The sequence below is a fragment of the Micropterus salmoides genome, unplaced genomic scaffold, assembly GCF_014851395.1.
Source record: "Micropterus salmoides isolate LMB-PRFRI ecotype aquatic unplaced genomic scaffold, ASM1485139v1 Ms_hic_scaffold_15, whole genome shotgun sequence".
In the NCBI taxonomy this organism is placed as follows: domain Eukaryota; kingdom Metazoa; phylum Chordata; class Actinopteri; order Centrarchiformes; family Centrarchidae; genus Micropterus; species Micropterus salmoides.
The window spans coordinates 26,560,247-26,579,199 of record NW_024040596.1 but is presented as its reverse complement, the minus strand read 5'-3'; the positions used below and the strand labels follow the sequence as shown (position 1 = coordinate 26,579,199).

The 18,953-nt window shown below is 40.5% G+C and overlaps 1 protein-coding gene across 3 annotated transcripts in view; it reads left to right on the top strand.

Annotated features, from left to right (window-relative positions):
- Positions 1–18,953, top strand: part of LOC119904552 (diacylglycerol kinase beta) — a 119,369-nt gene that overhangs the window by 66,973 nt on the left and 33,443 nt on the right. For all 3 annotated transcript variants that reach the window (XR_005444723.1, XM_038721329.1, XM_038721327.1), the window contains one exon: positions 7,101–7,165. Coding sequence is in view for 2 of the 3 variants with exons in the window: in XM_038721329.1 (XP_038577257.1) it covers positions 7,101–7,165 (65 nt within the window). In the remaining variant the exon portion in view is untranslated. The remainder of the gene's footprint in view (positions 1–7,100; positions 7,166–18,953) is intronic.

Sequence of the window (18,953 nt, the reverse complement as noted above, 5' to 3'; positions counted from 1 at the left end):
ATCAATTACATCATGTAACATTATTAGAGTGAATTTTGTCGCCTGTTTTATAAAGTCCAACAGTGAACAAGCATTGACTGAGAGGACAATAAGTGTGAATGTGCCATTCTAGAGAATTTCAACACCAATACCATGATATAGAGCGAACAACGACACAGCGAGATACGTAGCTTACAAGCTAAGTTGTGGGTTACCAAATTGTCGCTACTAGGGATGATCGAGTACACCATTATCTGTGTCTGTTCAACCAACTAAATTATCCGTATTTGGAATGGGGCTTAAACCGGAAAAGGGCTGAGATAACCTTGAGTTGTTCATTTAAGCCTAAAATTTATATGGTTGATCAGAAGTTACTTTATTTATTAGAAAACTATTTACAGAACAACCTCAGAATTGAGTTTCATAGCAATGTTTTTAAGTTGATTTTACTGTGATCATACTCGTAAAAAATACATTATCTATTACCAGATACTTGTTTCAGTTGAGTACCTGCTCAACCGTAGTCGCTGCAGTTGTTAATGTGAAGCTAACAAGCAAAGAATCAAGCAAAGCCAGCTCATCAGGTCCAGATAGCGATACTCAAAACTCTCCTGCTACTACAGCTAACATCACAACAACAGCCTGTCTTGGACTAGGAAGCTGAATCCATGAGCAAGTCATTTAACGTTACCTGACACACAAATCATGGCTGGAATGGCTGGAAACATGTTATGTAGCTGGCTCTGAACTGTTTGTTTCCCATTTGCAGAGCCAGAATGGACAGCTAGCGAACAATAGTCGCGGAATTTGACAAAAAGACCTTTATTAGAATCACCTTTAATTCATATTAGCTTTAACATGCTGAATGTAAAGCATTTTGCTGGATATTATTTTATTTATCCTGCACTTGGAAAGAATGAAAATTAAAACCCTAGGGAGAAGCTATTGGTCAGATTATTACTGTTGTTGTACAAGTCTTTTTTGCCCTTATTTTGCTCTTCTGCCCTGATTGTACTGCAAGGATCTATATGAGAAGAATCTCCTCAAATACATCAAATTGTCACCAGGATACTGTACAGATTGACAGTAACATTATAATTTGTCATTGTTTTGTTATAGTAAGAAGACTGTAAAGGTGTTACAGTTACTCCCTGCAAGTGCTGCTGGTATCTAACTTTTTATGGTATTGTAAGTGTACTGACACAACAGCGTATTACTCCTAATGCTGTCCTGAACAGTGTGTTAGTGTTCAGAAAAGAGGCAAGGCCACAAGGAACAGAAAGTGTGCATATAAAATGATGTGTGTGTGTGAGAGAGATGGAGTAGCGCTGGCACAAACTGAAGGTCAGGGGAAGTATCAGTGACAGGAAGTAAGCGCCTGCCAGTTCAGGCCAGGTTACCGCAGTAATGAATGACCGTGCTGAGTGGCACCTGGCTGGTCTTAAAGACAGAGTTCAAAAACACATTCATGCACACGTTCTTCAAAGCCCCTGAAAACTTGGCTTCAATGTCTTCAATGTCTGTATGACATTAAATATGTCATGACTGAACAAAAACATCTTTAGGGAATGTTCATTAAGAGTTTAAAACTCAAAACCTCTGTTAATTTTAAATGTTGCTAAATCCGGATAGGTGCCCAAAACTGCATGACATCATTTTAAACAGACTTCAAACCAATGAGAGGAATGAAAAGAAATACAGAAATCTCTCTTGTGAAACAACCAGAGCTGTTTGACAGGAGGTAGTGTGTTCACGCAGGATCCCAATCCCCAGAAAATGTTCCCTATGTTTTGAACCTTGCAATGTTTACATCCGTGTTTGCTAGGTTGTGATCGTCCTTGCTGCCTTTGTTTGCATATTACAAAATTTCATTATTGTTTATATTGCAAGCCATTTCGTATCGTGATTCCCAAGATACAAACAAAACAGGGACCCACTCTTAAAACCATTTCAAGATACTCTAGAATCCTTCATCTGTTCAGGCATTTCATAACTTTACTTTTATTCTACAGACAAAAGGATAATAGACAAAGGTTTGATTTAGTATAATATAATTTTGACTTACCATATTAGCATTTTTATTTTACATGCAGAAATGTGTGTGTGTATATATATATATATATATATATATATATATATAAATATATACAGGAAAGCCCTCATTCTGCTAAATAAGTAAGTTTGGTTATCTTGCTCTGTATCCTTCATGCTAACCTGAGCTTCCCAGTATAATAGACTCATAGAATATGAGAGATTTGAGGCTGACTATGACATTTCTCTTTGACATTAAACTAACCAAGCCCCTCACCAGAGGCCAGTGAAACACAATAGGGGTGAACTGACAACGTATTTCTCCGCTGGGTGCTGTGGGTCCCACTGAGGTGACATTTCCCAGCCAGTGTTTTTGTTGTTGTTTTTTGTTGTTTCTCTTTCTTTTCTCTTCCTACTTTTCACATCATCCATCCAATAGCACCTCGTCTTGCCCCACACACCATGTGCAAAACTTCAAACGGCAAGATCAAAACAACCTTCATCACACAGGCAACTATAGGCGACGGCAAATGTCACATATTGTTACAGCCAGACTTTTTCAGGGGGACAGAATGCATAAAAGTGGGGCTGGTCAGTGATTGCCTGCAGCAGAGGACTGAGAGCAGATTTAGTGACATGAAACAGCCTGTCATGTTTTGGAAAGCTTTGCAGCCACTGTGTGTCATTGCCTGGCCCTGCTCCACCAGTAAATCACCAGCAAAAAACATAACTCCCCGTTTTGCTCACATGTGACAGAGGCTCCTCAGGCAAATTGTAAACAACGTTCCATTACTAAATTATCCCATGTTTTCTTCTTTTATGCATGCTTGTTGTTGTGACCTTGCCATTCGAATCTGCTTTTTAGCTTGAGCTCTGTGGGCAAAGTTATCCTCATGTGTCTTGGGATCACTGTAGAAAAACAGTTCACCTATGATGTCTCCTCACTGCCCTGAATCCAGTATCAAATTCTCAGCCAGTTAAAGCAGCGGATGCAACTCTATTTTAAGATCTGATATTTGCTGATGCTGTGAGATCTCAGCACATTGCCCTAGTGTCTGGGTGAGGAGGTGCGTTGCAGCAGGCCATTTACACAAGTGGATGGTTTTCAGGGTGACGAGTGAGGACGCGTATAATTATATAACCTGTCCACCTGTCTTGTCACAACCTTCCGTTCCCCTCCGCTCCGCAGAGCGTTGAAACACCTGCACAGGCAGGCAGGGTGCCAGGCTGTCATCACGTATGCATTTGCCTGTCAAAGTTACACGATGCAAGACTTTGGTGTAAATATACACCTCATGTTCTAGCCCTAATCACAAAAAGAAGGTCGATCATGTGACTAAGATGCTCTAGTTTTGCCATGAAATGAAATAACACATGCGTTACACACACTTCCAGGAAGTGGAAACGTAGGAACAAAACCATTTGCATGTTCTATCCTGTTGGCAGCTTAACACCTAATGACAAGCCAGGTTGGTTTTATTAGAATATTGTGTCAAGTTTAAAGATTGTGTAATTTATATTTTTTTATATAGGCTTTGTATCACTTTTACCTTCCACATTTTTCTTTCCTTCATTATAAAATGTACAGAGCTGTTCGATGTTTATATTAGTTTAAGCATCAGCAGAGTACTTGGATCTCCAGCTTCATAGCTAATGAGGATAATTATGTAGGAAAGTTCCCTGTATGGGTATAGCTTTACCTAAAAGTAGCATTAAATTTATCAGGAGAGGATTAGTGAACACCTAAATTCCCAGTTCAGGTGAGCGAGACCTCAGAAAATGAAGCACTTTTACTGATTTGTGAACCTAAATCCACTGTCTTAAGTGACGCCATGACTGTGAAAAGGACAGTTTGAACCTGAGCCGCTGACTTATTCATATGATGAAATTACAAAGCTTCTAAAGTCTCATTTCTCTCTCTGCTTATATAAAGTGCTGTTGCTGAAAAGGAAGGAAATTATAAAAGTATACCCTTAGTGGATGAGAGAAAAAAAAAGATGCATAAAAAATGAAAGACAAATACCTATCAAATGATGTTATTCTATAGAGGCCCAATTACTTTTGCATATTATATTAATATTACTATTGTTTCAATTTGAAGGCTAATTCATCCCCTCATAAATTTTTTTATTGAAGCACATGAGTACTGCATATGCGAATGCTGTATGAGAATAAGGTATTTCTATAACAAGACAAGTTTCTCCACATGTAAGTTAGCTGTAACTAGGGCTGGACAATAAAATAATAACAATAATTATCGCGATATAATTATTTTCAATAACAATATAACAAATGTTCAATAAATATTCAATAAATGTTTGATTTTATTCACTTGAATCATAAACGAATTAGGACTTCATTTTTTTATTAAGATGTTTATTTTGTTGAGGAAAAAGGACTGAAAAAAGCTTTTACTTAATTTTACTCATGCATATTTGTTGACAAACATTTTTTCATAATTATTTTGAATGTACCACCTCATGCAATAAAACCTTCACGAGTAAAAAGACAATACTTAATACACCTGTGTGGAGAGTAAACATGTAGAAAGGGTTAATTTAAACTGCTCTGTCCTCAGTCTGTCTTCCTGTATGTTTTATACAAACTAATGTTTCCGCTTCTCGGCATTAGCCAAATGTTACAAACAAGCTCAATTGAAAGCTGTGTGTCTGTAGCATAACCTGGCCTGTAGTCATTGTTGTAAACTCAGCTGCTGGCTGAGACAAACCGGCCGCTCCTCATTCTACCAGGTAACATTACCTGCAGGCAGTGAGAAGATGCTGACTGATGTCTTGTTCTGAACATTACTCAGTATTGTGATGTCAGATATTGACTTTATATAGTGACGTTGCTGTTGTAAAAATTAATGTTGCTGCTCTAGAAACAACATTTACTTGTATTTAAAATATTAATTTCTAATCGTATAATTAATTTAAAAACAATCAGGCAGCTAATATGCACTAATCAAAATTAGTTTATTTATCGCGAGTCATGTCATCTCTATATATAACAATGTTATCGCACATTGAATATTTTCCTCATACTGTGCAGGCCTACCTCATGGCTGTTAGGTGTCGTCTTACGTATCTATAAAGACTTGGATTGTTAAGCAGTCTCAATAATGGTATCAGTATCAATTTATGATCCCCATCTCTGTTTATCATGATAACATTTTTGGCCATATCGTCCAACCCTAGTTGTAACTGCACATACCAGTTATTATGTATATATATACTGTTATATTAGTAAGTTAGTTTTCTGTGTTTTCATTTCATAATCATGTCTTACTGACTTGACAGTGTCTTCATGTCTTTATTGTGTTTACGCAGTAAAGTAAATCTGGTTGTGTCATATGTCTTGTCTCTGCTAAGCACTTTAAGCAGAACCAGATGATGTTATTATACAATGACAGAATAAAAGGATGAGTCCTTAACTGTGCCTTCATACGTTAACATCATTATACTGACTCCACCATCAGAGTGACACTTTCCATCCACCATGCTCTGGTGCTGTGTACCATGTCCATCACATGAACCACATGTAAGAATAACATCTACGTTAGCTATATAATTTCCTCTGACATATAGTCAATATTATCTCCAAGCCGTCTGCGTCTTGAACTCATTTTATATGTACACTGGCTGTTTATCCGTGAAAGACAGATCACATCCTCAGACCTGAGTGGAGAAGAAGCAGACCTGGTCAAGCTCAACCTGCAGTAATATTAAGGCTTTCATTGATCACATCAACTCAAAGCTCAAGTGTCCAGAACACTGCTGTATGCTGAATGCCAAAATGCTGTAGACTTTCTAAAGCTTTTTGCGGATTGTTGTTTTTGTAATTTGTTTGTAATTGTGTGTGCTCTGTAATTTTGTTGTGTCATATTGGAGGTGTTTTAGACATGTAACATTTCAACAGATTTATGTAACAAGGTGCAAAGTCTGATAGAAGCTTTAAATCTACATTCTTGCCATTGATTTGACTCATGCAGTTCTATGACGGGTGAAACCTCTGTAATTTAACATAAAGCACTGTTTGTCTGTGACTGTCACACATTTCGGTGATGACTGTGACTGAAAAGTGATCGTAATAATAATAAAATACCTGCATGGTTTAAAATGTAGAACATCGGAAATGCTGTTGTGACAGCGTGATCCCTTGGGGGTGAGGTCGTACCGAGGCTGCTTTTGTGACAGATCAGGGTTACGTTCACCTTTGCCCCAGAGGTCAGGGGTTAAACACATGGGGAGAGGAGGGCAGGGTCCAGCCTGAGCCCTGCTCTGATCAACTTGTGACCTTTTGTTCAGTACTGCATTGTGTCGTATTAGAGCTCTATTCTACTTATTTTACTTATGCACATGATGAGGGGTTTGTTTTAGTGGGAATGTTGCTGAGACCAAATCTCTATACAGACCAACACAATTGTCACATGACAATGACATTACAAGGAAAATTCACTTTTTGGTTCTTAGTTTTGGCTAAAATACCATTTGGATTGCTTAAAATTGTGTACTTGTACATCACTGTCAGTGAGAATGTGGACATGTGTGCTTGGGTGGAAATGCGACACACGAATATGGTAAGTACTAAGGTGTCAAATAACGATTATTTTGATTACTGATTAATCTGCCAATTATTTTTCAAACAATTTTACAAAGTTTACTGTCATATACGACAAATACAAGCAACAAATAACACTGGACAAGCTGGAACCTGGAATGTTTGGCATTTTTGTCTTGAAAAGATAAATCAATTATGAACACAGGTGCTGATTAAATTTTCTGTGAGTCATCTAATCAGTTGATCATCTAATCATTTCAGCTCTAGGAGGTAGGGACATCAACCTGCAGATTGAACAGAGAAGAAACGCTTCAATGCAAAAGAGATAATGGAAAATTAGGATACTAACAATTAATATTTCCCTTTATTACACCTCCAAACATCTGCATTTCATTCCTTTGCTTCATTGGGCTTTGTTGTAAAGTTGTGTGTCCAATACAGCGCTGATGTCACCTATAGCAACTTGTGATGATGTGTAGGTTTTACTGATGCCCTGCAGGTAATGTAGTCTCTTCTGTTCTCTCCTACAGGATGCCTCCATTGCCCATCGCTTTCATCTGATGCGGGAAAAGCACCCTGAGAAGTTCAACAGCAGGTTAGAAGATCGGATATTTTGAAAATATCTGCAAACACACTGGCACTGAGCAGGCAGTGAGGCGTATAGTGAGAAAAGATTATGTTTTACCATTCAAAAAGACTGTCTCCATTAGCTAACTAGCAGCCTCCTAACCAACTAGTGACCTCGCACTTCAATCTGGAAACCCAATACCACACTGAGCCGCAATCATCAACAATCAATAACAGGACAAAACCTGCCTGCATTGTGGAATCAATATATTGGCAGTTCCTTGTTTGAGGTAAAACTGAACTGAGCTGTGACATGAATGTGAAGCCAAAGTCCAAAGTCAAAACTAGGCTGGAGGCAAAAATGTTTGGAATGCTATTAGTTGTCTGTTACATTTTTTCTCGTTTGGTGGTTCCAGTAAAGTTCTCGACTAATTATAAAAAGTCAAATGGGGAGTTTATTGTCTGGAAACAATGTTGTTATATTGCAGGGGCACTGAATGAAAACAGTTATGACGTTAATGGAGGTACGATTCATTCTATGAGTAGAGAAGGTATCTTCAAATCATTCAGACCAGTGTATAGCCGTCTAATTAATTGTTATATAACAGTCTGACTAGAGAGGGAGAGAAGTCGGCAGAGAGAGAAACAGTGAGCCAGAGAATTATCTTGGCGATGAAGCACTGCCCTTAGCAGCACAAGTTGCATCTCCTCCAGAACCACAGAAAACATTATACAGATGTTTTCATTAGCTGAGTTTTACTCCTCGTGATATAGTAAACTGATCTTAAAGTGAATCTTAAATCTTACCTTAATGTGAATCTTAAAGTGAAGTGCCACTTTAACTGTGCTGCTCCTGTCATGTGCTGTATCCACACCATATACTGTACGCTCACTGCAGATATTCCAAACATATGAAAATTCACGAATATAGCACAGGTTATATGCTACATTATTCTTATAGTCAGCAAATCCCAGGAAAAGACCAAAACCAACAATGAATTGTATCGTCTGTGTATGAAAGCCTGGTATTGCTTAGTCTTTGTGCTATAGACTTTTATTGTTGAGTCTACAGCCAAGCTAACGGCTCTGTAAAGCTGACATCTCATTTGAGTACAACTCCACAGACATTATTGTACACCTTGCAAATGAAATTGCCCTCTTAACACCCCTTCTGTATGCACACTTAAAGTTTAAGTTATGTCGTGGGGAGGCCGGTCACAAGATCTGTGCATACTCCTACCCAGTGGGTGTTGGTAGTCCTATACAAATTTTGTGTTGGCCATGAACTGCCAACATGAGTTAGTAGAGCAAATGCTGCACTTAGGGCGTACTCACACTAGGCCAGGTTGCCTTGTACCATGCCCAAGCACTATTGTCCCCCCTCCCCACTCTCCCACTGGCCTGCACTCACATTGCACCTAAAAACCACTAAACATCAGCCATGTTAGTTTTGTCATTGTTTCTCATATTAGCATACTGACATTAGCATGTAGCTCAAATCACAGTTGTGACTAATGCCTCATGCGGACTACATAACTTTCAGCGTCCGAGGGCCATGCCGTTCACACTACACAACTTGCCGTCTCGTGACGGGAGTCTGAAGTCGTTGGGGCGTTCACACTACGTGACTGATTGGTGACAGGGGGTCACACATTACACCAGCTGACTGTGGCTGTCACCGAGACGGCTGGTCTCCAAACCACGTTTTGTCAAGAAAATACACGTGAAGTGTGAATCGGGAAAAGACACGAACCTACACATGAAATAGCTGTTGTTTGTTATTATAAAGATAGCAATTATAAAGACAAAGAATCTGGGTGAAAGAATCGATTAGCACACGCAGGTAGCAGGGATTGTCTGAGCTACAGAGAGAGCTGGAGGGGAGTTAAAAGTGTTTTGCGGTGAAAAAGTAGCTGCCTGCTCTCATTGGCTGGATGTGGATGTCGAGTCGGCCGACTCTTCCAGATATTTGGCATGCTAGATATCTGGCTGGTGTCGGAGATGTGTGAGAAATGTGTCAGGGAGCCGTTTTGATGCGTCGTTGAGTAGTTCACACATAACGACTGATAAAGTCAGTCAAGCTCTCCGACCGGCAAGTTGGGCTAAAAATTGTGTAGTGTGAACTACGTTTAACTATCTGAGCCGGAGCACATATTCACTGAGCAACTCGTCTCTCTCGACTGCTCCCTCTCTGTCTCACGAACGCCGCTGCACACAACATAAAGCTGTCAATGTCAGAGACCCATCTTAAAAAAAGTTATTAGCAAACATGTAAAGAGCTTAGCTAATAAGGATACCTATGTTAACATTAGATCACAGCTGGATTTTTGAGGTTAGCACGCCCCCACACTACTACGTTTTTGTTTAAAAACAGTGCTTTATACGAAAACAGGGTCAACAGCATTTTCAAACTTCTCCTTTTTAGGTCGGATGGAAGGTGCAAATGTGGCAAAAGGTCTCCGTTTTAAAACGAAAAAGTAGTAGTGTAGATGTAGCCTCAAGCCTAGTTCACACTACACGTTTTTTAGACCAATTTGCCCAGATGTTAGCTTGCCAACATTTGCCAATTAGCACTAAACACAAAGTACAGCTGAGGCTGGTGGAAATGTCGTTAGTTTCTTAGGACACTAATCAAAGTGTTGGACAAATTTATATTTTGACCTGATGATGGCGCTAGATCAAAAGTAAGGGGATCACAAAAGTTGTTCAAATAAATTCTTGGACATGAGTGTCTGAACCAAATTTCACGGCAATCTATCCAACAGTTGTTGAGACATTTCGCTTTAAACCACAAATATCAACCAGCTGGTCGCGCTAGAAAGCAGGGGAATAGCAAAGACATTTTCTTTCATTATGGGATGGTGATGGCACAGTAGATATGACACATACCTTTGACGTGAGAGACCCAGGTTCAAGTCCCCACTGTGACACATCCACCAATGTGTCCCTGAGCAAGACACTTAACCCCTAGTTAGTCCAGATGTGAGACCTCTTGACATATATTTTAAGTTGATTTGGATAAAAGCGTCAGCTAAATGAATAAAAATGTGAATGATCAACATGGGCACTGTACTCAATCCTTTCGGACCTATTTTAAAATGTTTTCTTTAGGGCAGAACAACTGAGAGACAGGCTAACAATTGTTAGGTTTGGTATTTTCATGAGATTTGTTGACAACAGGAAAAATAAAGAATATCGCCGGACTTGTCCATAGAGTATAAACATTAATCACCTTCAACCTCAAAACCAAATACCATCCACAAAAAACAGATAGTGTGGGGAAAACGCAGCTTTTGATGTTTCCCTGCTTTCATTTCCAGCAGCTTTTGCTGTGGCCACACTCCTCTCTGACGACTCATTAAGATGCACAGTAGAGAACAAAGAGCAGCAGTAGGCTCTGTAGACAAATACTGTGGCCCTTAGGTGAATCACTGTTGATGAGTATATGGTGCTGCTCATTGGCTCAGTTCTGGGGCCAGCCTGTTGTCTTTGCTGTAGCCAAAGGCTGAGGTGTGTGTGTTACCAAACAGTTGGTGTGTTTGGGAATTGGGTGATGATTTCTCAAGTGTCTCAAAGCAAACATCTATGCAAAGCGTTGTCCAAGCGATGCAGCTGCAATCAAACCTACTCCAATCATTTGCTTAAAAGCCATACTGTGTAAACTTTACTATGTGTGTTTGTTATGTATACACATGACCACAAATCAGCGAGGGTGTGACTAAACAGAAAAAGTGGCCAAAAACCCCCTCACCTTGGTCACAATGTGTACTTTTACTTTGTTGGACTACTCAGTAAATATAAAAGCTTGTTTTGAATGCAATCACTTGGGAACTGAGTCTCTGTGCCGCTCTATAGGTTTTGCTGGTGTTTCATGTTGTTTGTATGATGACAAGAACATGTGTGTTGCTGCTTCCCTCCACAGTTAATTAGTCTACATACTGTAGAAAATAAGAAAAAGAAGAGCAGGAAGAATAAGGGCGTACTCACACTAGGCGATCCGTACCGGGCCCAAGCACGTTTAACCCCCAAAGTCGGATTCGTTTGACCAGTGTGATCACTCCGGGCCAAGCTGGACTCCAGCACGGTGCGCTTAGAAGTGTGATCGCTAACCCTGCCCGAGCACAGAACTCGGACATAAATGACACTGTGCCATGCGAGAGAGCGTGCTTTTTTCCCCCCCACAGAATGACAGCCTGTGGCGCCAGGTGGGGGGGCTTGCTAACTTCGACAACCCAGCTGTGATCTAACGTTGAGCTAACATTGTTATCCTTATTAGCTAAGCTCTTTACATGCTTGCTAATAACTTTTTTTAAGGTGGATCTCCACACTGACAGCTTTATGTTGTGCGCAGTGGTGTTCATGAGAGAGAGCGAGTGAGATGAGCGAATATGTGCTCTGCAACCAAATACGATTTTAAACAGGCCTAGTAAAAAAAAATAAAAATCAAAAATCAATATGTGGCAGACGGCGTTGGTACTGTGGCGGGCTGCCACAAATAAATCAATGTATGGGAAACACCGGAGTGATGACGTAAATGTGCTCCAGCTCGGATCGTTAGAGGCACTGTGAGCGCAGACCAGCGGGGGAGTGGGGAGGGGGGACAGTCGTGCTCGGGCATGGTAAAAGGCAACCGGGTCTAGTGTGAGTACACCCTAAGAGAGAGAAAACGGGAGATGTGTTGTTTACTCTTTGAAATTCAATAATTAATGCTTAACTTTCCATCACAAATCTGTTTCCAGCATCACAGTCAGAAGGAAGGGAGAGGGTGATAAAAGATAAAAGAAAGATACCTCTGTTCTCTGGGGCCCCTGTCTTTGATCCATTAAACAACCGCCAGAGTTAAAAGATGTAATGCATTTATGTGGAGGAGACATTCAGCACACATAAACTCAGCGGTTAAGCACAGCGACCTATAAAGCTCTTCCTTTTCTATAAAATGTGCTCCACTGTCGCTCTTTGATGGTTCAAACTATTTCTATTCTACTGACTGATCGCTGTGTGAGCCACTCATGGCTCCGATCCAACTGTAGCTCCAAGCAAGAGTGTTCACAAACATGAACTGTACTCACCCCTACACAAAATAATGCACGCTATTTACAGTTAGCCAGCACTGGAGGTTATTGTTCTTCTGTGAGTGTTCTAGTACTTTCACAGAGTAACAGACAATTGATGGACAACTACAACTGTTCTGTTGTTGTCTGACTGATGTTTTGGCAGGGTAAATATCCGTCCTTTTTAGAGCTATTTGAATTGAAAGAAGTCAGTGTGGAGAACAAGCAGTTTTTTCTCTACGGGTGAGCAGATGATAAATCACCTTTGACCTGGTGAGAAAGGCCCACAGCCACATGTAGCACTTAGCTCAGTGCCTTATTGTCCTCCCTGCCACTCACAACCCCACATTATCTGCATGTGTGTGTCTCTTTCACACACTCGCACCGCTCACCATCCCCCGCTTGTCTACTAGCACATTCAACCCTCACCCCCCAGTGTCACCCTCTCATCCCAGGCCTGTTGGGACAGAGGGGATGTGTGACTCCTGACACCTCAACCCACCAGCAGATAATGGTCACAGTAGCCAGTCCTCCTGGAGCCCAAAGCCCAGGTGCTAATGACTTCTCACAATGGGGACAATGCTGTCTTTCTATGTGTGCTCCCAAGCGGTGGAGTTTCAGAGAAGAAGAGTTAGAATTGTTGAGGGAGAAGGTCCCCTTGGTTTTGGCCTCAGATCTACTCTGGCAGACTAGTAGACACTTTAACTAATTTCCTTAATATAGCAATACATACAAGATTTAGTTCCTGTGATCAGAAGAAACTAAACTGGCTCCACCCCTCCAGAATATTTTGAAAATGGGATGAGATGAGTGGGGGCTAGATGGAGGCGAATAGTTGTGCGGAGGCTTGGAAATGTAGTATATGACCGAGATGAGGGGACAGAGACAGATTAACACATGACCATCACTATCGCATCAGCCACTTTTAGCTAGCATGGATAACGCAGACTTTCAGGGATGATATGAATCTTCTCCCCCCCGCCAACGAGTCCTCTGGCTGAGTCAGGTCCGGACAGGAGATGGCAGGGAATGGTACGAATCATCCTTCACTAACAAGCATATTTTGGTATTAGCTATCCTGACAGCTGTCCTTGTATTCTCTGTGCAAAAAACGCAGGTCAGCTAAGTAAGTTTAATTTTTAATCACAGATGTGTTTTCCCAAGGTCAAAAATGAATCACCACACTCCTAAGCCTAAAGATCTGCTGATTACATTTTGGCTGATTTGAAAAATAATGGCAATGAAGTTGATATGGATTCAGTGTTAGCACAAAGTTTGATTTTGACAGCCTAAGCGTATTGCAAATAAACATCTGTGCTGGCATAAATGTCGGCCGACAAGCTACAAGAAACTGCATTAAAATAGGTTTGAGGTATTTAAGTTACTTTGAACTGTTATTTGGGTCTGATGAACTGCTTGTGTTCATCTTACTGCTGTTGAAAGGTGAAGGTGTCCTCCTCTAGGCATTTAAGGCTGGATTCCACCGGGCGGGTTTTATAACCCCAGAAGTGGCTCTCCGCTCTGCTCTGTGGAGATTACGTAGCTAGTGTATTTTTGACGGAAGCCGTGTCAAGCTGCACAGAGCAGCTCGGACCAGGGAGGAATTCAGACACAGAAACAGAAATCCAGTCAATTCTCTACACCCTGCAGACTCCCGGTTGTATATCAACAATTAACACAATTCAAAAAAGGACAAAAAAAGAAACCATTTAACTATGTAGCCATGGTAGAAGCACAAAAGTTAAGGAAAAATTACAAAATCAGGCAGGCAAAATGCTCTGAAACACTCACTGTGTTGTATGAATCCGTTTAAAGGATGGAACAAAACCATATCGCAGGTGCAACGCTGGAGAGCCGTGACCGGTGGAATCCAGGCGTAACTTTAGCACCACATTGATTTATCCTTCTTAATTCAAACAGATATCAGTCATATGCATATTCATTGGGTAAACAAAAAGCTTTTATGTTTGACTCATGAATATTGAAATTAGAGTGAGGCAGAGATGACATTGTTAAACTCTGCTCTGCTGCTTGGTGTCCAAGGGGAAACACTCCACACTCGCTGTGCTTCTTGTTAGACAAAGACATGCGAGCACGTCATAAAAACCTTCGTGCATACACACATACAACTGCCGTGCTGCAAACATATCAACATAAACACCTTTCCACTAATGAGATTCAGAAATGTATTTCTTTTTTGTACACTGAATCACCACCTCTGACAATATCCATTTGCAGAAATCTGTTACTAAGTGAAACGAAAGTAATAGTAGTGATTACAATAACAGTAATGGTGTTGGTAGAAATAGCAAGAAGAAAAAGAATAATGAATAATACATGTTGGAGTACACTGAACATTTTGCTCTGTGTTTCTAAATTTAGTCAACATTAGGTCTCTTCACAAGCTGCTTTGTCAAGCCTAAAGAACAGGTCACTGACACTTATCACCTGATTGGATTAGCAGAGATCAGAACAGCCAGTGTTGTGTTTCCCTTTGGCTATTCTGTTGATCCAGTTTGAGGATTTCTTTGCAAGTGGTGCTTTCTGTCTGTCCAGCTACAAAGACCGCTATGTTTACTACTCAGTTATTTTGTTTACATGCTGCTGTTACTCCTAGAAAATCGTTGCTAGTGGTGGTGGTGATGGTGGTGGAAATTGATTACACACCATGTACAGTAAATGCATAGATGGAGCTGCTGAAGTTCTATAAATCTATAGTTAACACTGAATCAAATAACTTCCCATGAAGACAAGGCCAGCGAAATGTGCCGTGTTGTAGCTGGCTTCTCTCCTCACATCTGACTTTTTATCAGAGAAATACATACTTCCTAACACAATTGCTAATGTTTTTGTACCGACGATCAGAACAGGGAGGGTTTCACTTCAATCCAATCCTTGGAAGTGCTCTAACTGTCAGTCATATGACATTTACTATGCAAAAAGTGAATGTGACTTTTACTTCAAATAAATGCTCCCACTTCATAACTCTGTATGCGTTCAGTCAACACACAGCAATCAGCATCTGCTAATAAGAAAAAGAACATGAAAAACACAACTAAAATGGTTGCATAGTGCTTCATAGTACTGCAAAGATTGACAAAGAATTTAGGTTGTAATTAAAACAAAAACAACCAAACACAGATTTTTGAAACACACATGATGGAATTGAATTACTTCCACAAACCTGTCCACAGAAAACTCACACAGAAAAACAGAAACTTCATTTCCACAGACCAGTGACCACAGTTTGTTGTACGGATCATTGTCGTTTACGGCCTTTGCTTTTGTTTGTTTTCCTCCTGGTACTGCAGCTTCACAATCAAAACATCCATAGAGGGTTTGTTTTGCCAGTTGACGGTGGTGAGGGTGCTGGTTGTATCACACGAGGTCAAAACTCACCCCATGTAACTCAAAGCTACTGACTGGTCACGTTGTGTCCTCTTGATTTCACAAGATGTATGAGAGGTGGAGGGGCAGAAAAGAGGTGTTGGGGTCGTAAGGTCACTGCTCATATTGGGGATTAAAGGAGATGCTTATCTGTAGGGAGGGGTAGCAAAGTAGGAGGGGCACAATAGCTAGATGCAGCCAGAGAGTTTTGGAGCCCCTGAGCTTTGCTGAAGCACCTGAACAATGTTTTCATAACAACACGGTTCCACCTTCCACCTTACTATAGCCAATCTGCATTCTCTTTCAGACGAAATGTGATCCTGCCAGGTATTTGAGACAAGTTATCTTACAAACCAACTGCATTCATTAAAGTTGAATAGAATTAATAAGTACTTTGCTTTGTTAGGGAATCAGTTGTTCGCTCTTGCAAGCACACTGTCAAACACTAAACCCTTTTCTTTATCAGTCCAAGCCCCAGGGCTCAGCACACACAGCCTTAAAAACTGAACCGGAGGCTAAAAATGGGAGAGAAAAAAATGTCTTCCTCATCATAATTGGAAAAAACACCACCTTTTTAAAGATTATTTAAGATCCTTTTTGTTCCAGCATTTTACCAGTTTTGTTAAAGAAGCATGGGAATAATGGAGGAAAGGCTTATGGAAGTAGTCTCCCTATTGCATTCTCTGTCCATAGGAGAGGGGGAAAAACACGAGTTAATTGCATTTTTTACAGACCGTCTCAAGTGGAAGCAGCTTAATGAGGTTAGGCAGCTCGCCTCATTGAGAATTGCAACTGTTCCTAATTGTGATCTCAAATCTGTTCATAATCCCCTGATTTGACAGCGGCAGAGGTTTCTGGGGAGGTATTAAGGTGAAAGAGAGAGAACAAGGGACAGAAAGACAATTAGCAAGGAGAAAAACATGCGAACAAGTACAGCGGCTTAAGACGTTTCAGCTACAAGTAAAATAAACAGCAGTGAATGGTTTTAAAGCTTTGTTTGAAGTCTGTTGCGCAGTTTAACTTTATGTTGAGTTCTGTCCCCTGAATTATTTTAAGGTGCATGAGTGAAAAGAATAAGAGAAAAAACATTTCAATCAGTGTGACGGTTTCTTTAGGCTGTGTTCTGTTTCAATGTTCTGTCCTATTCTTAAGGTGGTACATAACCTTGACACTGGTATGCCCACATGACAGTGAGCTGTTGTGTCAATAGCTGTGTTGTCAGTATCAGCAGCATGTCCACATTCCAATGAATGTGCTGTCATATCATGACATATGTGTCATTTCTAGAATAATACAGGGTGAGGCATCAGTTATGCTGGTTGTCATTTTTTTTTCATGCTTTTGATGAGGTGAAGGAAATTATTTTGTAGACTTGATCATGCCAACACATGTCTGTGAAAAAAATTCTAAACTCAAGGTTCACTTACTTCATGGATTCATGCTCAGGACGTTGAGACCATAACCCTGTCTCTGTTCAAAGATTGCAGTATTGACGTCACTTGCAACAGCTGCGGTGGATGGTCGAAGTCAAAGTTATCACTATCAGTTAGTCACTTGACAACCGGAGAAAAACAAAGGAGACCCCTGACATCCGACGGCGAGGACCATCTTTGAACAAAGACAGGGGTTATGATTTCTACTGTGCCTAAATACAGCCTCACAGAGCTGCGAGCATCACTATATAGACTCTCACTCTCAGACATTTTGTGGTCAGGTTAGGGCTCGCCTAAGACTCAAAGAACTCAAAGTTCTTTGAGTCTTAGGCTGCGTCTACACTATTACATTTTCATTTAAAGAGGTGGTATTATGCTTTTTGGCTTTTTCCCTCTCCTTTACTGAGTTATATACCTTTTTGTGCATGTTATAGGTTTGCAAAGTGAAAAAGCCCAAAAGTCCACCCCAAAGGGAGTTCCCATCTCCCACAGAAAGCTCTGCTCTGAACTGCCTCAAAACAGCTCGTTTGTAGTCCAGCCTTTACTTCCACTTTCTTGTGATGTCACGAGTAAATACGTGTCATAATGCTCGCAGAGCAACTAGTCTGACACGCCCTAAAAACACCGGTGGAAAAACAGTGAGCTCCAGCACACACCTCTCCTCTCCCTTCCAAACATTAGCCACCCTCCAGGCAGTCAATGAACATAAAGTTGTTACTGTGATGTAGAGACAGAGCTCAGTTAAAACTTTATGGATGAAAGATATATTTGTTACAGATTAATAACTCACCACTCTGAAACTCTTGCGCCAGTCCATATCGCCAAGCTAGTCGGCAACATGTACCTACCTACCGCTGAATCGAAGCTGTTTACCGTCTTTTGGCTGACCCGCCTTTCTCTGCTTCTGATTGTCTAGTAGTCCATAACTAGGAACTGTGCATGTGCAACTCCCAACAAAGATCATTTAGAGACAAGATGTATCACTCCATAGCTAAAACGAAGCCTTCAACACACAGGGTGAAAAGAGGAGCTGCAGCAATGTGCAGTATGACAAAAATATGGTGTTTTTAAAAAATGAAACCATGTAAAACCTGTTCTGGTACAACCCCTAAATAGGATTTTGAACCTGAAAATGAGCGTAATACCACCAGTTTAAAAACGCAGACATTATTCTACGTTTGCACCTCCCATCCAGACTAAAACAGCGAATCCAAAGACCTAAAGCGAAGAAATTTGAAAATTATGCTGACCCCATTTTTGTTTTAAAATGTGTGGACAGGTGAAAATGAAGGACTCTAAAAATGATGAAGCAGACACAATTGGCTTTCTGATTGGTCCTCATAAGTCAGGCAAAGCAAACACATTAATCTACTGACAGATTATTTGTTTCGGTATTTTATTTAAACATTTTGTACTGTGCAAATAACACTTGCACCGCTTGCACAACTCCCAGGGTAAATGGGATGACAATCTCTGGTGTGGCTTTTTGTCTGTAGTAGTACTTTCTTCTTTCGCCAAATCTTCTGCAACGTCGGAGGCGACAATATTCTTCCTATTTACACCGGCACGCGCATGCCCAGTGTACGTGAAAGGCCGCTTGATGTGCGGAGATATGCAGCTAAAACGCTGGTGGTGGACTAAGATCATTTTTGTTTTAAAACTCCATTTTTAAACCGAAACATATAGTAGTGTTGTAGCCTTACTGTCAGTCAGTGTGACATGTAGTGGGAAGATGGTGGGAGTGCTGTCTTTAAAGAACTATGAATCCACATGATTGCTTTTGACAGGGTGTTCTTTTGTTATTATCAGAAACTTTAGATAACAACTTACAGAGACAAAACAACAGAGAAGGATTGCTGACTTGCATTATGGCGTTTTGTGATGGAATTTCTACAATTATCTCCAATTCTCTTCAGGTAGTGAATCAGTTGTTTTTTGCCCGATT